At 40.6% G+C, this 24,447-nt stretch overlaps 1 protein-coding gene across 5 annotated transcripts; it reads right to left on the reverse strand.

The window, feature by feature from the left end:
* Positions 1 to 8,291: 8,291 nt before the first annotated feature.
* Positions 8,292 to 24,214, reverse strand: LOC106601736 (interferon-induced protein 44). 5 transcript variants are annotated; one of them, XM_045715492.1, is made up of 9 exons: positions 24,039 to 24,199; positions 23,922 to 23,930; positions 23,474 to 23,561; positions 19,488 to 19,524; positions 18,557 to 18,758; positions 17,972 to 18,124; positions 17,056 to 17,227; positions 9,099 to 9,199; positions 8,292 to 8,683 (listed from the first exon to the last, which is right to left on the reverse strand). In XM_045715492.1, exons 3-9 carry the CDS (start codon positions 23,535 to 23,537, stop codon positions 8,471 to 8,473), a joined length of 942 nt encoding a protein of 313 aa, XP_045571448.1. In that variant the 5' UTR covers positions 23,538 to 23,561; positions 23,922 to 23,930; positions 24,039 to 24,199; the 3' UTR covers positions 8,292 to 8,470. The 5 variants fall into 5 exon arrangements, with proteins under 5 accessions (XP_045571448.1, XP_014049565.2, XP_045571449.1 ...); XM_014194090.2 differs by lacking the exon at positions 23,922 to 23,930 and having other exon boundaries at positions 24,039 to 24,214; XM_045715493.1 differs by having other exon boundaries at positions 19,488 to 19,521; positions 23,922 to 24,066.
* Between the last annotated feature and the right edge of the window lie 233 nt (positions 24,215 to 24,447).

The following is a 24,447-nucleotide window of genomic DNA, read 5'->3' on the forward strand; positions in this document are numbered from 1 at the left end:
CCCCTTTTGACACCCACTAGGGTGTCACTCACTAAAATACAATACAAACACTTTTATTAATAGGCAATAACGATAACAAAAAACCTTCAGTCCTCCAGCTACACCTAACTTGTACTTGGTTGTCTACCAGCCACCCAGGAACTTCAAACCTTCACATAAGGAAAGACAAATAGTACACAGGATAAATTCAGAACATTATTATTTAAAAACATATAAAAAGAAGACCTTCTTGCGTCAGTGGCTACACCTAACATGTGTGGGACAGACTCTTTGTCCCAGAACTTAAAACCTTCACATCCACCTGCCGCTCCATTCGACACATTGAGAACATTTCGGATAGGCTTCATTCAACCACTTCCTCAACAGCAAACCAAGGATCATCCTCAGACAGACCCATCTTTTGCCCAGAGCTGGATTCAGTGTCCTCTGGGGTCACTTCCATCAAGGGCATCATTCCGGTTGTTTTAACAACATCTGTAAGAGACTTTCTTAACCTCTTGGGGCTAGGTGGGACGCTAGCGTGCCACCCGTGGTGCACTCCATCAACAGCAGGTGCATTTCAAGAGCGGCAAATTTGAATCCAAATAAATGTCAAAATTCAAATTTTTCAAAAATACAACTATGTTACACCATTTGAAAGATAAACATCTCCTTAATCTAACCACGTTTTACGATTTCAAAAAGGTTTTACGGCGAAAGCATAAATTTAGAGTATGTTAGGACAGTACATTTACAAGAGTTGTGTGTAATGTTTTGTCAAGTCAAAGACAGGGTCACCAAAACCATAAAACCAGCTAAAATGATGCACTAACCTTTTACAATCTCCATCAGATGACACTCCTAGGACATTATGTTAGACAATGCATGCATTTTTAGTTCTATCAAGTTCATATTTATATACAAAAACAGCGTTTTACTATGGCATTGATGTTGAGGAAATCGTTTCCCTCCAATAACCGGCAGTCAAGTCAGCGTCAGAAATTAAATAATTAAAATTAGAAAACATTGGTAAAATATTATATTGTCATTTAAAGAATTATAGATTTACATCTCTTGAACGCAATCAACTTGCCAGATTTAAAAATAACCTTACTGGGAAATCACACTTTGCAATAATCTGAGCACTGCGCCCAGAAAAATACGCGTTGCGATACAGACTAGACGTCATGTTGGGGAGATCTAAAATCGAAAATACTATGTAAATAATCCATTACCTTTGATTCTCTTCATCAGATGTCACTTCCAGGTATCACAGGTCCATAACGAATGTAGTTTTGTTCAAAAAAGCTCATCATTTATGTCCAAAAATCTCCGTCTCGTTAGCACATGATGTAAGCCAGCCGGACTTCTCGTCATGAACGAGGGGAAAAAATATATTTCCGTTCGTTCAAACATGTCAAACGTTGTATAGCATAAATCATTAGGGCCTTTTTTAACCAGAACATGAATAATATTCAAGGTGGACGAATGCATACTCTTTTATAACGTATTGGAACGAGGGTACCCAACATGAAGTAGCGCGCCAGGTGTCTAATGGGACATCACCGTTCCATGGCTCTTGTTCGGTCAGATCTCCCTCCAGAAGACTCAAAACACTTTGTAAAGGCTGGTGACATCTAGTGGAAGCAATAGGAAGTGCCAAAATATTCCTAAACCCCTGTGTTTTTCAATGGGATAGGTTTAAAGTCAATACAACACATCAGGTATCCACTTCCTGTCAGAAAATGTCTCAGGGTTTTGCCTGCCAAATGAGTTCTGTTATACTCACAGACACCATTCAAACAGTTTTGGAAACTTTAGAGTGTTTTCTATCCATATATAATAAGTATATGCATATTCTAGTTACTGGGTAGGATTAGTAACCAGATTAAATCGGGTACATTTTTTTTTATCCAGACGTGCAAATGCTGCCCCCTAGACCCAACAGGTTAAGCAAGGGATTATACAGGCAGCCGTCCCACTGGTCTGAACTTGGACTCGGTCCGTACCTCACCATCTGCTCCGTTATCAATCTCTCCAGAATTCTGGTGATTAAACCTTTCATACTTGGCATATACTCATCAATCACACAATATCAACACACTCATACAGGTGAAAGAAGCCCACAACACAGTGATTATAAAAAAAAATCCATTTTTCCAAACATACTATCGAATCACCCAGTCAGTGAGGTATCCACCCCAGAGTTCTCTACTAACTCGCTAGCCAATGTGGTTAAACCTGTCAGGGCCTTGGCCACTGATCCATCTGGAGCTGTGTTATTTGGGATGAAAGTACAGCACATTGATCCGAATATCACACACACATCACCCTTCTCCGCCAATAACATATCCAATGCTATTCTATTCTACCAAGCCATCAAACTAGTTGCCTCTGTCTATTCTGCTAATCCTTTTATCGCATCTCTAGTATAGTTGATGAACTGCTGTTGGTTATAATAAATATAATTTATCCAATCTACATTTTTATTGAGGGTTGACCACCAGAAGATGCTTGATTCCAATCCAGCCAATATCTGATTCCTAGCTTTAAACTCATTAGGCACCCCCCTTGGAACCCCGATGCTATCAATGTAAACTCTATTGTCAAAGGACCCAGACGGAACACTCCTCTCTCTCGGTTCTATTGTGTGTTCTCACTTCCCCTACATCCCGTCCGTGTATATTGTCTCGAGCCATACAATAATAGTCTCCTCCTGCGACTGTGAAAGGAGGAAGTCTGGATCTAATGGGCACATAGGATACAGATAATGCAGATCAGTGCAACTGTTATTGTCTGGCTTTCCTGCCTTCATGACCAGCTTTACCATACAGGCCATTCCCCTTGGTAAATTAATTCCATCGAGTGGAAAGGGGATGGTTGTCAACTGAGGTTTGGCTGTGGCGCAGGCATAACATTCTTCTTTAGCTACTGATGTAGCTGTATACTGAATCCATTCCAGCCATAGGTTGGAATCCCCAAACCAAGTCTCCACCTCAGTCACTTCCTTAAGATCTTTCGTCTGAACTATCCTCACCGGTCCTTGGCTCTGGATGACTACACGAGTAATGTCCGTTTTATCAGGGGTATAACTGGTATTCTGGCTGGCGGTAGAACTATCTCCTGTCCTAACCTCTACTATTCAGAATGGTACCGTAGTGTCGACACTGGTCTGGTCAAGGCCAACATACCATAACCCTAAATCCTCTTTCTTTACGCTTTTAATGGTAATTCATACCTTTAAGCAATACTTCCCTTGCTCTGGATTGCAGTCAAAAACCCTGGCCTTCACTATACTCCATCTGTTTCTATATTGGGTGTGTGGATTGACATAGCCTTCTCTCCCTGTGTGAGCTATGACCTGATTCCATGAGTTACACAGGGATCTACACAGATATCTTCCCCATGAAGTCAGTCCTAGACTGCCAGGTGGTTAGGGACCCCATTTGGTCTGCATAGAACTCTATTGAGACATCCTTCCCTAACTCTACTCTCACTTCCTTTTTATCCAGATCGAGTGACCTTTTGTACCTAGGGCATAAAAACTCCTCATCTTCTACACTATGGGTCAAGTTACCACTTTCTGACTTCTCGAGTGGTTCATGGTGTATTAGGAATATGGCTCCCACAATCAGACAGCTCAGACTGACCAGTACCCCTGTAACGCCCCACCCCCTCCCGGAGAACATATCACTGGCTAGAGGCCAACCCACACTTTCACTTCTATGAACGCACACAGTGAGGATCGGGCGGGTTAAGGAATCTTCGTTAGAGAGGTAACCCCCGAACCTTATTGGTATTCGGTTCTTCTCCTAACTCTGTGATTGTTCGACAGTGTCAGTGTGTCTTACCCTCCCTCAATGTGTGATATGAACCCAGGTAGCTCTTTCAACTATTCCCACCGCGAAGGCAGTTACCAGGAGCACTTGGTATGGCCCCTCCCACCGTGGGTGCTTCCAGTTCTTTTCTCCTCTGGGACTGGATCAACACCCAGTCTCCTGGTTGGATTGAGTGGATCACCTTCTCCTGTAATTCACCTGTTGGACACAAAGTTTCGGACATACGGGTTTGGTTAACAAACAGTCTTCTCATGTGTTCTGTTAGTATATCTTCAACTTCTATGTCTACCTGTTCTGGCCTCCCTAACTCTGGCATTCTATATGGTTTACCTGATCAGCTAAAATGTAATCCATTATTTAAAGAGATAGATCCTAGTAAACCAACTCTAGGGATAATATCTTGACCTAATATTCTAGCTACCATAATCATGTCCACCAAGTAAGTTGGGAACACTTCTACCCATTTGCTATACTTATCTGTTATTGTCCATTTCCAAATGTCCATTTCCAAATGTTGGAATGGATATTCTACAAAAAATGTTTTTGTTTAAGTAATTATCCTAATCTGTTCTATCGCCTGCTCTACCATACTCCCCCTATTTATACATGGCTCAAGCCATGTATCAGTATTGCTGCATTTCTAAACAATGTCTTTGGTAAGGTTAGTAAATTATCCTTATGTCAGCCCATCTCTTGTAGGATTGCCCCCTTTCATTTTCCACATGTCCAATTCTCCCTTGGGCATTCATCCTTAGCTACTCTGTGACAATTCTCTGTCAAGTGTTTGATCTTCTTTAAGATTTATCTGTGCTGCTTTGTATGGTTTTAAATGTCTATGTGCTTGTCTGTGTAAATAGTAACTTTTCTCTCCTTTCTTGTTTCACCGGTTCTAGTCAATGCTACTATTTCGGCCTACTGTGCAGAATAGTGTCTGGGCAATGGTTCAGTGTCTAACACCTGAAACCAACTAAGCTTTCATTGCCCTTTTAGTTAGGGTAACAATTACTTTCAACAAAATGATCATATGTCCTCCTAGCGAATTTACCAAACACAAACTTAAAATCAAAATTAAAATACATGCCTGCCAACGGAGCCGATAGTCTCTCCATTAATTAATATTCTAAAGCTAAGTGAACCAAATTCTCTTCCTATCTACTCCTGCTGGCCCCCCTCCTTTCTTGACTGATCAATATATCTATCTCACACGCAAATAATTATCTTCTTATTCTATGTGTGTGCTTTTAAAACTTAACCTAGAATTGAATTTAAAACTTCTGTGTGTATCACAATCTGTGTTTTTGTCACTCCTCTATCTATGTGTGTGTGCTTCCTCCTTCCATGGAATAGTCAGACCTGTTTTTTGCGCAGATCTTGACTACCCCCCTCCCGCTAATATACTCTAGATCAGTTATCCGTTAGATCTCAGAGCATTAGCCCATCCAATGTATCTTGACCAGTTTAACAGTTAGGCCCCAACATTAGCCCGTCCAATGTATCTTGACCAGTTTAACAGTTAGGCCTCAACATTAGCCCGTCCAATGCATCTTGACCAGTTTAACAGTTAGGCCTCAACATTAGATAGTTTACTTTGGTAGTGACCACAGATACCTGGGGTCATTACGGACCCCACGTTGACTAGGATGGCTCTACACCCAATTCCTCTCTTCCAATTGTATAGAATACTGCCTATATCAGGGTTCTCTATACCATATTCTGAAGACAGGTCACCAGGTTAGTATGCCCTACCGGGAACGGATATTTTGGCGTTTAACACCTAGACTACACTAACTTCCTTCTCCACTCCATGCAATCATACAGGTGTTATTCCCCAAATCCGCATAAATAAAGATTTACTGATCTTTGTCTTGTAGGCTGGGAAAAGCAATGTAGGTTGGATGTAGGTTGGATTCCGTCACCATCCCTGTCAACCTTAGATATTTACCGGCCTGTTATGGAACCCCAATTTCAGGGGACAGGTCTTTCATTTACGAGTCAATGACCCGCCCATGCACGGTTTTTGGCATGTTACCTTAGGAAGACAGGGACAGATTTTGGATCCCGGCTCAAAGGACCAATTGTTAAGTGAATTAAGTTATCAATGTTCTTAAACCGAACTCAATTAAACTACTCAGGCCCACTGTGCTAAAGATAGACATTCACTTGAACTGCCCTAAGGCCAGTCCGTTTCTGCATTGAGATGTTGGGTAGAGTTGAGGTGGATGGTTTATAAAAGTACAGAACTTGTCCAGAAGATGGAGACCAAGTCCTCTCTTGCTGAGAAGTGGTGCTCATTTTAACCTGTTTAGGGTAGGGGGCAGTATTTTCACAGCCGGATAAAAAACGTACCCGATTTAATCTGGTTATTACTCCGGCCCAGAAACTAGAATATGCATATAATTATTTGATTTGGATAGAAAACACCCTAAAGTTTCTAAAACTGTTTGAATGGTGTCTGTGAGTATAACAGAACTCATATGGCAGGCCAAAACCTGAGAAGATTCCATACAGGAAGTGCCCTGTCTGACCATTTCTTGTCCTTCTATAGCCTCTTTATCAAAAATAGAGGATCTCTGCTGTAACGTGACATTTTCTAAGGCTCCCATAGGCTCTCAGAAGGCGCCAGAACGGGGAATGATGACTCTGCAGTCCCTGGGCGAAAAACAGTAGGGGTTTTGGAAAGTGGTCGTTCTGAGAACAATGACATGGGTGCGCGCGTGCATGTGAAGACTCCATTTTCTATTTTCAGTGTTTGAACGAAAACAAGGTCTCCCGGTTGGAATATTATCGCTATTTCACGAGAAAAATCGCATAATAATTGATTTTAAACAGCGTTTGACATGCTTTGAAGTACGGTAATGGAATATTTTGAAATTATTTGTCACGATACGCGCCGGCGCGTCACCCTTCGGATAGTGTCTTGAACGCAAGAACAAAACGCAGCTATTTGGATATAGCTATGAATTATTTGGAACAAAAACAACATTGGGTGTTGAAGTAGAAGTCCTGGGAGTGCATTCTGACGAAGAACAGCAAAGGTAATCCAATTTTTCTTATAGTAAATCTGAGTTTGGTGAATGCCAAACTTGGTGGGTGTCAAAATAGCTAGCCATGATGGCCAGGCTATCTACTCAGAATATTGCAAAATGTGCTTTCACCGAAAAGCTATTTTAAAATCGGACACCGCGATTGCATAAAGGAGTTCTGTATCTTTAATTCTTTAAATAATTGTTTTGTTTTTTGTGAACGTTTATCGTGAGTAATTTAGTAAATTCACCAGAAGTTTTCGGTGGGTATGCTAGTTCTGAACGTCACATGCTAATGTAAAAAGCTGGTTTTTGATATAAATATGAACTTGATTGAACAAAACATGCATGTATTGTATAACATAATGTCCTAGGAGTGTCATCTGATGAAGATCATCAAAGGTTAGTGCTGCATTTAGCTGTGGTTTTGGTTTTTGTGACATTATATGCTAGCTTGAAAAATGGGTGTGTGATTATTTCTGGCTGGGTACTCTCCTGACATAATCTAATGTTTTGCTTTCGTTGTAAAGCCTTTTTGAAATCGGACGTGGTTAGATAAAGGAGAGTCTTGTCTTTAAAATGGTGTAAAATAGTCATATTTTAGAAAAATTGACGTTTTTGGATTTTTTAGGTGTTTGTAATTCGCGCCACGCTCTATCATTGGATATTGGCGAGGCGTTCCGCTAGCGGAACATCTAGATGTAAGAGGTTTTAAGGGAAAATAAATACTGTTTTAACACATCACAAATGTATCCTATAGATCAAGGGCATTCAACTCTTAACCTATGAGGTCCGGAGCCTGCTGCTTTTCTGTTCAACCTAATAATTAATTGCACAAACCTGGTGTCCCAGGTATAAATCAGTCCCTGATTAGAGGGGAACAATGAAAAAATGTAGTGGAACTGGCTTCGAGGTCCAGGGTTGAGTTTTAAGGTTTTAGATACTCTACATAACTTTTTCCTCTGGAAGTGCTCTTGAAACAAAAGGGACCCCTTATTATGGACTGTCCACAATGACTTCCTTGGACAGGAAGGGACAGACCTCCTCATACTCATGAGCAATAATGCCTATGTATTGATTTAGTGTTATGACTTGTGTTATCTTTTGTATGTGACCTTTTTTTATGATGCCCTGTAATGGATTGTACACAATTACTTCATTGGACAGAAAGGGGCACACCTCTGGTGTCTGATAGTAAGGCTTGTCACAGTGGACTATCCTCAGATCATACTGTCTCTATGCAGGGATTAGAAACTTGTACAGAGGATTTGTGTGGTTGTGAAGGAGCGCTTTGATAAGTTTTGACTGTGGCTTTGCCCCGCTTGCTCTCCTGGGATGTGAGTTGTAGGGAGTGCCAATGATGCGGCAGCATCATCTCTGAATTCCTTCTAATTCTTTGGAGAGACACTTTGGAGAGGTATACTTCCATAGTGTTAAAGATTAACTAGCGGAAGTTTTGATCTCATCTTTATTGAATGCATATTTATTTTAGCAAATTTTTGTTGGGGAAAAACTGAGAAGGTAATTTCCCTGAACAAGGGTGTTTGGTAAACTGCAAAGACAAATAATGACATAACACATTACAAACGCTTTGACAAATATAGAGCATGGCTAGCATCACATTACATGTTATACTGTAACTGACATGGTGCACACAGATGTTATAGTTAACACAGGCACAGCCATCTCCTTCAGGAAATCGTCTCCAAAGTCAATTATCTGCTTCAGTGCTCTCAATAGCAGCACATCCATGTCTTTGTCCAAGTCGATTTCCTCATGGTAGTTCTTCACAGGAAGGATGCAGTTCACTGGGACGCCGAGCCTTATACTGCATGTCTTCATCTTCAACAAAAACATAAAATAAGCTTTATATACACACAAATACACAGTGCCCTCCAAAAATATTTGGTTAGTGATATAAACACATTTTATCTGGGATCTATACTCCATCAATTTGAAAAATCTAAATTCCAGTTCAATGTGTAGTTTGAATCCATTATGGGAAGTGTTATTTATTTTACATTTTTAAATAAGAACAAATTCTTATTTACAATGATGGCCTACCCCGGCCAAACCCGGACGACGCTGGGCCAATTATGCGCCACCCTATGAGACTCCCTATCACGGCCGGATGTGATACAGCCTGGATCCGAACCAGGGACTGTAGTGACGCCTCTGGCACTGCGATGCAGTGCCTTAGACCACTGCGCCACTATACAGTATATGACCCTATATACCTTAAATTTGAGAGTCTCACCATATTCTTGATATACTTGCTTTGATACACTTCTTTCAAGTTTTTTTTCACCAACGGACAAGCCAGATCCACCCTGGTGAGGATGACCACTTGGGGGATTCCTGAAAAAGAGTCTCCAGTGATTTTGTGCATAAAATGGTAACTACACCCTATTCTCGTTCCCAGGCTATCACACAAAAGCAGAAGTGGCTGGGAACGAGATTAACTACACCTTTACAATATACATTATATGGTCAGTTATAACTAAAAGCAAAAAAAAATAACATGTATTATTTGTGAATTTAGGAAGTATATCAATTGTTTCTATAAAATGTAAATAGGTTCAGAACTTTTGAAATAGCACACTTACAAATATATGGCAAACAGAAATCGAACTGGATGGACATCAGAAATAGAGGAAGGCCAGGATTAAAAACAAACTAAATAAAACTATTGTAAAATAGATTGTGTCTGTAAAATGTGTATAGTACGAATAACCTGGAAGTAGAAGTCTAAGTGTTATTGTTCATGAGTATACTCCAATTGGGGGAGTGATGGTGGGGTTTGCGGGGAATCATAAATGAAGGTATATTCTAAAAAAGTGTGTGTGTGTGTGTGTGTGTGTGTGTGTGTGTGTATGTGTATGTGTATGTGTATACATATATACACTGCTCAAAAAAATAAAGGGAACACTTAAACAACACAATGTAACTCCAAGTCAATCACACTTCTGTGAAATCAAACTGTCCACTTAGGAAGCAACACTGATTGACAATAAATTTCACATGCTGTTGTGCAAATGGAATAGACAACAGGTGGAAATGATAGGCAATTAGCAAGACACCCCCAATAAAGGAGTGGTTCTGCAGGTGGGGACCACAGACCACTTCTCAGTTCCTATGCTTCCTGGCTGATGTTTTGGTCACTTTTGAATGCTGGCGGTGCTTTCACTCTAGTGGTAGCATGAGACGGAGTCTACAACCCACACAAGTGGCTCAGGTAGTGCAGCTCATCCAGGATGGCACATCAATGCGAGCTGTGGCAAGAAGGTTTGCTGTGTCTGTCAGCGTAGTGTCCAGAGCATGGAGGCGCTACCAGGAGACAGGCCAGTACATCAGGAGACGTGGAGGAGGCCGTAGGAGGGCAACAACCCAGCAGCAGGACCGCTACCTCCACCTTTGTGCAAGGAGGAGCAGGAGGAGCACTGCCAGAGCCCTGCAAAATGACCTCCAGCAGGCCACAAAGTGCATGTGTCTGCTCAAACGGTCAGAAACAGACTCCATGAGGGTGGTATGAGGGACCGACGTCCAGAGGTGGGGGTTGTGCTTACAGCCCAACACCGTGCAGGACGTTTGGCATTTGCCAGAGAACACCAAGATTGGCAAATTCGCCACTGGCGCCCTGTGCTCTTCACAGATGAAAGCAGGTTCACACTGAGCACATGACAGATGTGACAGAGTCTGGAGACGCCGTGGAGAACGTTCTGCTGCCTGCAACATCCTCCAGCATGACCGGTTTGGCGGTGGGTCAGTCATGGTGTGGGGTGGCATTTCTTTGGGGGGCCGCACAGCCCTCCATGTGCTCGCCAGAGGTAGCCTGACTGCCATTAGGTACCGAGATGAGATCCTCAGACCCCTTGTGAGACCATATGCTGGTGCGGTTGGCCCTGGGTTCCTCCTAATGCAAGACAATGCTAGACCTCATGTGGCTGGAGTGTGTCAGCAGTTCCTGCAAGAGGAAGGCATTGATGCTATGGACCGCCCGTTCCCCAGACCTGAATCCAATTGAGCACATCTGGGACATCATGTCTCGCTCCATCCACCAACGCCAGGTGGCACCACAGACTGTCCAGGAGTTGGTGGATGCTTTAGTCCAGGTCTGGGAGGAGATCCCTCAGGAGACCATCCGCCACCTCATCAGGAGCATGCCCAGGCGTTGTAGGGCGGTCATACAGGCACGTGGAGGCCACACACACTACTGCGCCTCATTTTGACTTGTTTTAAGGACATTACATCAAAGTTGGATCAGCCTGTAGTGTGGTTTTCCACTTTAATTTTGAGTGTGACTCCAAATCCAGACCTCCATGGGTTGATAAATTGGATTTCCATTGATTATTTTTGTGATTTTGTTGTCAGCACATTCAAATATGTAAAGAAAAAAGTATTTAATAAGATTATTTCATTCATTCAGATCTAGGATGTGTTATTTTAGTGTTCCCTTTATTTTTTTGAGCAGTATATATATACTACTCATTCACGGGTTTGTCTTTATTTTTACTTTTTTCTACATTGTAGAGTAATAGTGAAGACATCAACACTGAAATAACACACATGGAAACATCTAGTCACCAAAAAAAGTGTTAAACAAATCAAAATATATTTTACATGTGAGATTCTTCAAATAGCCATCCTTTGCCTTGATGACAGCTTTGCACACTCTTAGCATTCTCTCAACCAGCTTCATGAGGTAGTCACCTGGAATGCATTTCAATGAACAGGTGTGCCACCTTAAGTTAATTTGTTGAATTTCTTTCCTTCTTAATGCGTTTGAGCCAATCAGTTGTGTTGTGACAAGGTCGGGGGGTATACAGAAGATAGCCCTATTTGGTAAAAGACCAAGTCCATATTATGGCAAGAACAACTCCAATAAGCAAAGAGAAACGACAGTCCATCATTACTTTAAGACATGAAGGTCAGTCAATACGGAAAATTTCAAGAACTTTGTAAGTTTCTTCAAGTGCAGTCGCAAAAACCATCAAGCGCTATGATTAAACTGGCTCTCATGAGGTCCACCACAGGAATGGAAGACCCAGAGTTACCTCTGCTCCAGAGGATAAGTACATTAGAGTTACCAGCCTCAGAAATTGCAGCCCAAATAAATGCTTCACAGAGTTCATGTAACAGACACATCTCAACATCAACTGTTCAGAAGAGACTGCGTGAATCAGGCCTTCATGGTCGAATTGCTGCAAAGAAACCACTACTAAAGGACACCAATAAGAAGAAGAGACTTGCTTGGGCCAAGAAACACGAGCACGACATTAGACTGGTAGAAATCTGTCCTTTGGTCTGGAGTCCAAATTGGAGATTTTTGGTTCCAACCGCCGTGTCTTTGTGAGACGCAGTGTGGGTGAATGGATGATCTCCGCATGTGTATTTCCCACCGTAAAGCATGGAGGAGGAGGTGGTATGGTGTGGAGGTGCTTTTCTGGTGACACTGTCTGTGATTTATTTAAAAATCAAGGCACACTTAACCAGAATGGCTACCACAGCATTCTGCAGTGATTCGCCATCCCATCTGGTTTGCACTTAGTGGGACTATCATTTGTTTTTCAACAGGACAATGACCCAACACACCTCCAGGCTGTGTAAGGACTATTTTACCAAGAAGGAGAGAGATGGAGTGCCTCCACAATCCCCTGACCTCAACCAAATTGAGATGGTTTGGGATGAGTCGGACCGCAGAGTGGAGGAAAAGCAGGAAAAGCAGCCAACAAGTGCTCAGCATATGTGGGAACTCCTTCAAGACTGTTGGAAAACATTCCAGGTGAAGCTGGTTGAGAGAATGCCAAGAGTGTGCAAACCTGTTATCAAGGCAAAGGAAGGCTATTTGAAGTATCTCAAATACTAAATATATTTAGATTTGTTTTTTTGGTTACTACATGATTCCCTGTGTGTTATTTAATAGTTTTGATGTCTTCACTATTATAATGTAAAAAATAGCAAAAATAAAGAAACATCTGAGTAGGTGTTCTAAAACTTTTGACCAGTAGTGTATGTGTATATGTATGAATGTTTATATATTTAAACTCAGCAAAACAAGGAACGTCCCTTTTTCACGACCCTGTCTTTCAAAGCTAATTCATAAAAATCCAAATAACTTCACAGATCTTCATTGCAAAGAGTTTAAACACAGTTTCCCATGCTTGTTCAATGAACCTTAATTAAACAATTAATGAACATGCACCTGTGGAACGGTCGTTAAGACACTAGCAGCTTACAGACGATAGGCAATTAAGGCCACAGGTATGAAAATCTAGGACACTAAAGAGGCCTTTCTACTGACTCTGAAAAACACCAAAAGACAGATGCCCAGGGTCCCTGCTCATCTGCGTGAACGTGCCATTGGCATGCTGCAAGAAGGCATGAGGACTGCAGATTTGGCCAGGGCAATAAATTGCAATGTCCGTACTGTGAGACGCCTAATACAGCTCTACAGGGAGACAGGACAGACAGCCGTTCATCCTCGCAGTGGCAGACCACGTGAAAAAACACCTGCACAGGATCGGTACATCCGAACATCACACCGGGACAGGTGCCCGAGTTACACCAGGAACGCACAATCCCCCATCAGTTCTGACTGTCCTCAATAGGCTGAGAGAGGCTGGACTGAGGGCTTGTAGGCCTGTTGTAAGGCAGTTCCTCACCAGACATCACCGGCAACAACATCGCCTATGGGCACAAACCCACAGTGGGCTGGACCAGACAGGACTGGCAAAAAGTGCTCTTCACTGACGAGTCACGGTTTTATCTCACCAGGGGTGATGGTCGGATTTGCGTTTATCGTCGAAGGAACGAGCGTCACACCGAGGCCTGTACTCTGGAGCGGGATCGATTTGGAGGTGGAGGGTTCGTCATGGTCTGGGGTGGTGTGTCACAGCAGCATCGGACTGAGCTTGTTGTCATTGCAGGCAATCTCAACGCTATGCATTACAGGGAAGACATCCTCTTCCCTCATGTGGTACCCTTCCTGCAGGCTCATCCTGACATGACCCTCCATCATGACAATGCCACCAGCCATACTGCTCGTTCTGTGTGTGATTTCCTGCAAGACAGGAATGTCAGTGTTCTGCCATGGCCAGCGAAGAGCACAGATCTCAATCCCATTGAGCACGTCTGGGACCTGTTGGATCGGAGGGTGAGGGCTAGGGCCATTCCCCCCCAGAAATGTCTGGGAACTTGCAGGTGCCTTGGTGGAAAAGTGGGGTAACAGCTCACAGCAAGAACTGGCAAATCTGGTGCAGTCCATGAGGAGGAGATGCACTGCAGTACTTAATGCAGCTGGTGGCCACACTAGATGCTGACTGTTACTTTTGATTTTGACCCCCACTTTGTTCAGGGACACATTATTTCATTTCTGTTAGTCCCATGTCTGTGGAACTTGTTCAGTTTATGTCTCAGTTGTTGAATCTTGTTATGTTCATACAAATACAGTGGGGCAAAAAAGTATTTAGTCAGCCACCAATTTTGCAAGTTCTCCCACTTAAAAAGATGAGAGAGGCCTGTAATTTTCATCATAGGTACACGTCAACTATGACAGACAAAATGAGAAAAAAAATCCAGAAAATCACATTGTAGGATTTTTTATGAATTTATTTGCAAATTATGATGGAAAATAAGTATTTGGTCACCTACAAACAAGCAAGATTTCTGGCTCTCACAGACCTGTAACTTCTTCTTTAAGAGGCTCCTCTGTCCTCCACTCGTTACCTGTATTAATGGCACCTGTTTGAACTTGTTATCAGTATAAAAGACACCTGTCCACAACCTCAAACAGTCACACTCCAAACTCCACTATGGCCAAGACCAAAGAGCTGTCAAAGGACACCAGAAACAAAATTGTAGACCTGCACCAGTCTGGGAAGACTGAATCTGCAATAGGTAAGCAGCTTGGTTTGAAGAAATCAACTGTGGGAGCAATTATTACAAAATGGAAGACATACAAGACCACTGATAATCTCCCTCGATCTGGGGCTCCACGCAAGATCTCACCCCGTGGGGTCAAAATGATCACAAGAATGGTGAGCAAAAATCCCAGAACCACACGGGGGGACATAGTGAATGACTTGCAGAGAGCTGGGACCAAAGTAACAAAGCCTACCATCAGTAACACACTACGCCGCCAGGGACTCAAATCCTGCAGTGCCAGACGTGTCCCCCTGCTTAAGCCAGTACATGTCCAGGCCCGTCTGAAGTTTGCTAGAGAGCATTTGGATGATCCAGAAGAGGATTGGGAGAATGTCATATGGTCAGATGAAACCAAAATATAACTTTTTGGTAAAAACTCAACTCGTCGTGTTTGGAGGGCAAAGAATGCTGAGTTGCATCCAAAGAACACCATACCTACTGTGAAGCATGGGGGTGGAAACATCATGCTTTGGGGCTGTTTTTCTGCAAAGGGACCAGGACAACTGATCCGTGTAAAGGAAAGAATGAATGGGGCCATGTATCGTGAGATTTTGAGTGTAAACCTCCTTCCATCAGCAAGGGCATTGAAGATGAAACGTGGCTGGGTCTTTCAGCATGACAATGATCCCAAACACACCACCCGGGCAACGAAGGAGTGGCTTCGTAAGAAGCATTTCAAGGTCCTGGAGTGGCCTAGCCAGTCTCCAGATCTCAACCCCATAGAAAATCTTTGGAGGGAGTTGAAAGTCCGTGTTGCCCAGCGACAGCCCCAAAACATCACTGCTCTAGAGGAGATCTGCATGGAGGAATTGGCCAAAATACCAGCAACAGTGTGTGAAAACCTTGTGAAGACTTACAGAAAACGTTTGACCTGTGTCATTGTCAACAAAGGGTATATAACAAAGTATTGAGATAAACTTTTGTTATTGACCAAATACTTATTTTCCACCATAATTTGCAAATAAATTCATTAAAAGTCCTACAATGTGATTTTCTGGATTTGTTTTTCTCATTTTATCTGTCATAGTTGAAGTGTACCTATGATGAAAATTACAGGCCTCTCATCTTTTTAAGTGGGAGAACTTGCACAATTGGTGGCTGACTAAATACTTTTTTGCCGCACTGTATTTACACGTTAAGTTTGCTGAAAATAAACGCAGTTGACAGTGAGAGGACGTTTCTTTTTTTGCTGAGTTTATATAATGAATTAAAATATAACAATTGTTTCTATAAAAGTATGTTTTGTACATATTTACTGTATACTCATCCACACATTGCACTTTTATAATGCTAATACTACACTCTCAAAAAGTTTACTTGGAGTATAGGTAATTTAAAAGTTCCAACACAAATAACAGAAGTAAACATAGTAACAGAAGCAAACCATAGTAACAGATGCAAACCCTAGTTACAGAAGTTAACCATAGTAACAGAAGTGAACCATAGTAACAGAAGTGAACCATAGTAACAGAAGTGAACCATGGTAACAGAAGTGAACCATGGTAACAGAAGTGAACCATGGTAACAGAAGTGAACCATAGTAACAGAAGTTAACCATAGTAACAGAAGTTAACCATAGTAACAGAAGTGAACCATAGTAACAGAAGTGAACCTTACTTGAACAATTACCATTTTCAAAAGCCAGCCAGCAAAAAGTACATTTTACCATACAGGAGTTGACATAATGAAATAGTTGTGACATTTAAAGAAATATACTCCATCCAATCCTGTATATCAAGGCATTGGGTATAAGTAGAACGGTATAGATTTGAGTATATGTTAAGTACACATAAAGTAGATAACATTGGGGCAGGTATTATGAAGTTTAGAGAGTGTATGGAATTCTTTGAAAACATCCTCCTGCAAGATAGTCACTAAATTATGAAAAATAATTTGTATAAATGTTACTTATGACCATAGCCATGGGAAGTAAGGCTGCTGAGGGTGCTGCAGCACTCCCTAATAAATCACAATATTTTTTGGTTATTTTTTTTACAAAAGTAGTGCACTGGGCATTTATTAATCCTGTATGAGCGGACCAAAACAGTAGTCAGCAGCACAAGGAGAAAAAATTCTCAGCACCCCCCTTTATTCAGTATAACAAAGAAGAAATATGAACAAAAATACATTGAGCGTAATGTCACGTACATAAAAAGTAACACTTACAAATAAGTGGGCTATTTTAAACCAAAAAAAGTCAAAATACAATTTATGTGAAGGATTTTCAAGCACTTTGCATTTAAAGCAACACATCTTTCAGAATAGCAGTAATTGTGTCTGTCTCCACTTACCCAAGTCTCTAGCAACTAATCTGATGGTCCTCATCTTCTTGACGACATCATCATCGATTAGAGAAATCTTATCTGCAGGCATCAGACTGACCAGGCAGTGGGCTCTGTCACTAGAACTGGGATTATCATTGTAGCCCCTATCACCCTCTGTCAATGGACTTATCGGATTGAACTAGACATAGACAAAGAACAACAATACATAGAGAGTTCAAATCAACTTCCAGCATTTGAACAATAGCATAATTGACTCTTCGCTAAACTCCGATTTACTGCTGTAACCTAGGACAACATTTTCCTGGGAAGCCCAATTCCCCCTTCTAACCACTGGCGAAATCCCCTCACAATGATCTCAAACTGTGTTTTTAATACACAATGAAATTAAACACAGACTACCCCTTGCTAATCAGGAGACTCTGGTATGTTATGGTAGACTGTCATTACAATTGCTTCACAGTAACACAGGAAAATGTACGTCTTAGTGTGACTAGCCACCGGATGGCACTGAATGTACTTTCAGCATGCAGCCAAAGTTACTAACCCCATTTGGAGCTAACTAGTGCGCTCAAATTGTATCCTGATATACACAGCAGATGAGAATTAGCTAGCTATCATACATTTAGTAAGAACATTTTATATTAACTGGCTAGCTACATTAGGTGGTCAATGAGACTGAGCTAGCTAACCAGCTGAGCTAGCAAACCATGATTTGATGTAACAAGTGTTATTTATGATTCCAAAAATACTCCAACAGGCTCTGCATTTCAGGAATCACAGTAGCAAGTACCCCTGGTGCACTTTTGAATGATTTAGACATTTCAACGAATAGTTTTTTGGATGACAACTCTCCATTCTTGCAATGCCCTCAATGGCATTCACGTCAAATGTGAGCTTGTCCGAGGTGTTGGACTCGAGATACCTTGTGATTCTCTTTCACATGTCCCGTCAGTGCTTTGCTGAGGTCATCTCCATGCACTCCTTTTCCACTCGCTTTCTCAAAGCCCATGACATCGTTGAAGACAAATGGGTAATATAGTCCAGTTTGTCGATTTTCAATTTTGTGGGTTTTGTACTGAAATGACAGTGGATTCATTTTTTCCATTGAAATCATCAGTCAATATTGTAATTTGCCTTTAAAATAAATAGAACAATTGTATTGTTATTTCCATATTCCAAAGGGATGATTTTTTGTACTTTGAGCTGTTTTCAACTTACCTGTGTTGATGTTTCATTGTTGTTTTTAAATTGTTTAGCTGGTTATTTTCCAACGGTTTACATAAAACGGCAATCCAACTCATATTACACTAATGTTCGTAAACTACGGTCTACGTTTTATTTTCCACAGTCAACTCACTTGATTGTGCTGTTATCCACTTGAATTGTGATGCAGAATTAGTTATTCCCTGAATTTATGTAAATTAATTTACCCTAACCCTGGTTGCTATTATTTATTGTATCTCTGGTTGCTACGCTGAATGTATATAATGTGTGCAAAATAACTCACTGTTATGGTGAAGCTTTGATCAGCCATAGCAGAATCAGCCAGAGCTTTCGACGTAGTTTTATTCTGAAAGATGTTATTGATAGAGTTGATGAAGCTAGATTTGCCAGCTCCAACTGGTCCATCGAGCAGAATTCTAACATGTTCAATGTCAGCGTTACGTGGAACATATGCCTTCAGTCCTGTCAACAACTCTTCTCTCCCACTGTTGGTGAAAAGCAAGTTCAGTGTCCTGATTGCAAGGTAATGTTGCAAAATTACAATAAATTGATAGAATAATTGACTAGCACCAGAAATGGCTATATCAAGATACATAACAGAGTATATGCAATGCTTTATGCATGCATTATATTTGATGCAAATGTCTTTGGTTCGGGGATATTGCATTGAAAATAGCAGAACATCTATACAGCATCAAGTCTGCTAGCCCAATCCACAATTTAGAGCCCAGTTTTATTACCATTGGTATCATTAGTAATTTTCATGTCTATCAAATACCTACACACCAATAAAGCTGAGCTGTGTTAGTACGCCACTAACAGAATGTGTCAGGATACAGCAGTACTGTGTGTCTAATATAATTTCCCCCTTGGTAACATTAAAGTTCATCCTAGACTATCCTATAATGTGTAAGTTATTCTATACTCTGTCAATTAGAATTTTTCAAAAATAAAAAATAAAACATTTTGACACGAAAAACAGTATACCTGTTTAGTTAAATTATATTGTCATCAGGATAGTCCTTTGTGACAGACTGTAGGCTTCCGAGATAAGCAAAACACTCATTAAATAATATCTGCAATTCCACCGACCATTGTCAGATCAGATCAGATAGATTACGGGCAAGACTTGGCTATCACAGTACGAAAGCGGAAATCCACCATGTCCTTAATTTGCCACTACATCAAAAAGAGTTTGATTATTAAAAACTTACCCCCAAGGTGTTTTCCTCCATGGTTCTTTATAAGCTGCTAAATACATTGAGAACATATAGTATAATGAAAAAGATGCAACAGAAATTGGGCACAAGAATTACTGAAAAAATATATTAATATGTTTACATCACTTATTTTATTGATTTCCCACCGTTTTATAAATCAGAATCAGTGGAGGCTCATAATAATGACTGGAATAGCGTGTAATGGCTGAAATGGCGTGAACGAATGGTATCAAACACATGACAACTATGTGTTTGATTCCATTCAATCCATTCTGGCCATTATTATGAGCCGTCCTCCCCTCAGCAGCCTCCACTGGTCAGAATATAAAAATCCAGCCCTTCCTAGGACCATGTAAAGGTTCTCTGTCGAATAAACGTCTTTACAAGACTGCTAGATTTCTAATCAAATGGCTTCCCAGACTACCTGCATTGAATATTTTTTGCACTTAACTCTTTTTTTATTTAACCTTAATTTAACTAGGCAAGTCAGTTAAGAACAAATTCTTATTTACAATGACGGCCTACCCCGACGACACTGGGCCCCCGCTCTATGGGACTCCCGATCACGGTCGGTTGTCATACAGCCCGGGATCAAACCAGGATCTGTAGTGATGCCTCTAGCACTGTGATTCAGTGCCTTAGACCACTGCGCCATTCGGAAGCCCTACTCAGGAGCCCCACTCAGACGCCTCTTGCACTGACTCTATGCACAGACACTGGACTCTACCCACAAACTCACACATACTTACACTGAAACCCCAAAACACACAAACACACACACACACACAATGTGCACACGCATGCATACTGACGCGACACACACTCACACACACTTTTACACTCACCACATATGCTGCTGTTACTGTCTATTATCTATCCTGTTGCCTAGTCACTTTACCTCTACCTATATGTAGAGTACATAGCTACCACATCGACTCGGTATTGGTACTCCCTGTATATAGCCATGTTATTTTCAACTCCCTATATTTTGCAATGTATTTTTTAGTCTTTATTTGTTTTCATTATTCACTGTGAATTTATTCCTCATGTCGCTATTTATATTGTGTATTTGATTTTATCTTACCTTTTCTGCATTGTTGGAAAAGGACCCGTAAGCATTTCACTGTTGACCTACACCTGTTGTCTACGAAGCATGTGACAAATACAATTATATTGTATTTTATTTTAATGGAATTGCCTCCCTCTGGTGGTCAGGTGCGTCATTAAATTGGTTTATTTCACTTCCCTTGGACATCACGTCAAAGGGGCGGTCCTTGGAAAAACATTTCCTCAGTTTGACTCATGACACAGACATGGCAAAGCAATCGCTGAATTTGTCTCGAGCAGGCGGATTCAAGGGAGTGAACGTCATGGAGAAAATCACACCTCTCCGATATGAAAATGGATTGCCCTCCCTTCAGCAAAATATATTTTACTTAAACCCTCCCTAAATGCTTAAAAAAAGTGACCCTCCCTTATATCAAAAATAATTATTAAAACATAAAGTGGATAGCAGAGAGCATGCCTACCGTTTACCACTTCTCGGACAGACCATCTTCGTCCTGTGATGTTACTTCAATATATCCACATAATTTTCCTCCCTCATGATGCCATCTATTTTGTGAAGTGCACCATGCCCTCCTGCAGCAAAGCACCCACACAACATGATGCTGTGCTTCACGGTTGGGATAGTGTTCTTCGGGTTACAAGGCTCCCCCCTTTTCCTCCAAACATAACGATGGTCATTATGGCAAAACAGTTCCATTTTTGTTTCATCAGACCAGAGGATATTTCTCCAAAAAGTACAATCTTTATCCCCATGTGCAGTTGCAAACCGTAGTCTGGCTTTTTTATGGTGGTTTTGGAGCAGTGGCGTCTTCCTTGCTGAGCGGCCTTTCAGGTTTTGTCGATATAGGACTCGTTTTACTGTGGATATAGATACTTTTGTACCTGTTTCCTCCAGCATCTTCACAAGGTCCTTTGCTGTTGTTCTGGGATTGATTTGCACTTTTCACACCAAAGTACGTTCATCTCTAGGAGACAAAACGCGTCTCTTTCCTGAGCGGTATGGCGGCTGCGTGGTCCCATGGTGTTTATACTTGCGTATTATTGTTTGTACAGATTAACGTGGTACCTTCAGGCATTTGGAAATTGCTCCCATGGATGAACCAGACTTGTGGAGGTCTACAATTTTTTATCTGAGGTCTTGGCTGATTTCTTTTGATTTTCCCGTGATGTCAAGCAAAGAGGCACTGAGTTTGAAGGTAGGCCTTGAAATACATCCACAGGTACACCTCCAATTGACTCAAATTATGTCAATTAGCCTATCAGAAGCTTCTAAAGCCATGACATCATTTTCTGGAATTTTCCAAGCTGTTTAAAGGCACAATCAACTTAATGTATGTAAACTTCTGACCCACTGGAATTGTGATACAGTGAATTATAAGTGAAATAATCTGTCTGTAAACAATTTTTGGAAAAATCACTTGTGTCATGCACAAAGTAGATGTCCTAACCGACTTGCCAAAACTATAGTTTGTTAACAAGAAAATTGTGAAGTAGTTGAAAAACGAGTTTTAATGACTCCAACCTAAGTGTATGTAAACTTCCAACTTCAACTGTACATAATTGTCACATATACAGTGTTTATATTTTCTGCATTGTTGTTTATATAATTTCAATTTCATCAACTTGAAATATCATATATATCATATCATATGATATATATCGGTAACAGTATACTTGACACCCAGTCTCATAAGTTATGACACGGTCATAACCATGTCATAATATGTCATAAAAGCTGACATAACTTATCATGACCACTCCGACATTGCTTGTCCTAATATTTGGATATAAATTCTTTTTACTTTTTTAATGTATATTGTTGTCTATTATTAGATATTACTGCACTGTTGGAGCTAGGAATACAAGCATTTTGCTACACCTGCAATAACATCTACTAAATATGTGCATGTGACCAATAAAATGTGATTTGATTTTCATAACACTGTCATGACACATATATTTAGACCTGTTGTGACATATATTGCATTATTTTATGCAGGGGCGCAACTTTGGTTTTAGAAGTAGGGGGGACATAATTATTTTTATTTGTTTTATCCAGTTGGAGAAACACTCCAAACAGCCTACCTGACCACTCGGAGGCGTTCGTATGTTCCTAAAGCACACCGTTGTCTCGTTTTGTATCACATTCCAATGATAAAACTGGGGGGGCCAAAAATGCAATTTCAGAATGTGGGGGCCCCGTCCCCAGTGAAAGTTGCACCCCTGATTCCATGGCTGGTTATGATACCTACCTAAGAGTGTCAAAACCTACCACGGTAGTTATTTTATGGCTGGTTATGACACCTACATAAGAGTGTCAAAACCCACAAAACCAACTAGACAAGGAAGAACATTCCATTACACCATAGCCTACTTGTTAACAGTATGATTATGTTATATAACATTTTCTGAAATTGACCATATTAAATTATTATGTGCTCTTTATGACAGAACATAAAAAATGTGTGAAAATAAAACATTTATTTTTGATAAAAGTACACTACCTAAAAATGCCCTTTATTCGTGGAATGACACATATACCCATACCCATTCTTGATGAATATTACTTATAAATGCCTTATGAACTTAGCCTCATGAACCTCATGAACTGTAGCACCCCATAAGAACCAAAAACATAAGCTTGTTTTACTCCCTTGTTTAAAAAATAATAATACAATTGTAAACAAACACTGTATAGCCTCAAACCATGGTTAAAACTATAATTTTGTCCTTGCATCCATAGCTCTGTCTATGAATTTGAGAGTGGTTATATTTCTCTATGCCTCATTCCTCAGCTGTTTACCAAGACAACAGCGGGTGTCTGCTTTGTTATTGTGTGAATTGCAGATTGCACCTTTAATAGTCACAATTTAACATACAGTATATACATTGAACACATACACACATCTTACCTTTAGATTTGGTTAGAGCTGAAATGGGTTGTGAAAGGCTTTGTCTTGATTCAACCGTCCCCATGTCTTTGTCCAGTGATTCAGAAGTCTGTTCAAATATTAAATACAATGTAAATAGTGTGAATAACATATGCAAAATTAAAGAGTGTGTTAACATCAAACTGAAAAAGTGAGTATTGTCATTGCAATCTTTACAATTCAGTTATATTCATTCTATATCACTGCACCAGAAATTGCTATCTCAGAATATGTTCAGTATATGCAATACATGTTTATATTTGACACTGTAAAATAGCGAAACTTCTATACAGCATAAAGTCTGCTAGCACAATCCAAACACAATTTAGAGCCCAGTTTTATTACCATTGGTTTTAGTCATTATGTGTACGGTATTCTATACTCCGTCAATTTTAATTGAAATTAAAACAACACATATTTTGACACCTACCTTGCCAACCTGATTATCAAATGAGCACAGGTATAAATGTTTGGTTACTTTATATTAGCAACAATATTCTTTCGCAATAAGCCAACATAATTAAATTATATCTGCAATTCAACCGACCTTTGTTAGATCAGATAGCCAACTCTTGCCAGTAAGTAACCTATGGCTGTACTACATACATAAATAACTTTGTTGTACTTTATACAACGTGTGGGTCTGATACTGGATGCTGATTGGTTGAAACTGCATTCCAAACGTGATTTATTTTAAGACTCAGCGATGCACAAAGTTAATAACAGCAATATCGAGTACATTTCCGCCACAACTAAGAATGTTAAACTTCTCCACGTTGTAGCAACGTGAAGCGCACCCATGCACATGCGCAGATACTCTGTATGACTGTGTGAGAGGGAAGTCTTGGATCGCACCCATCTCAATATCTGTTGTGTGCTGCTAGTGGCAATGTCATAATGCTGTGTCTAACTTTAAGCAATAAGGCATGTGAACCCATGGATTAGAGTGCCTTAAT

Source organism: Salmo salar, chromosome ssa03 (assembly GCF_905237065.1).
Source record: "Salmo salar chromosome ssa03, Ssal_v3.1, whole genome shotgun sequence".
In the NCBI taxonomy this organism is placed as follows: Eukaryota; Metazoa; Chordata; class Actinopteri; order Salmoniformes; family Salmonidae; genus Salmo; species Salmo salar.

Excerpts from the sequence above, each read along its gene's own strand:
- LOC106601736 (XM_014194090.2), bottom strand. The coding sequence starts at position 23,537 with ATGGGGACGGTTGAATCAAGACAAAGCCTTTCACAACCCATTTCAGCT. Across the intron at positions 18,759-19,487 it reads TGGAGGAAAACACCTTGGGG|TGGGAGAGAAGAGTTGTTGA; the intron begins GTAAGTTTTTAA and ends TTTCACCAACAG. Across the intron at positions 9,200-17,055 it reads ATTAGTTGCTAGAGACTTGG|GAATCCCCCAAGTGGTCATC; the intron begins GTAAGTGGAGAC and ends ACTCTTTTTCAG.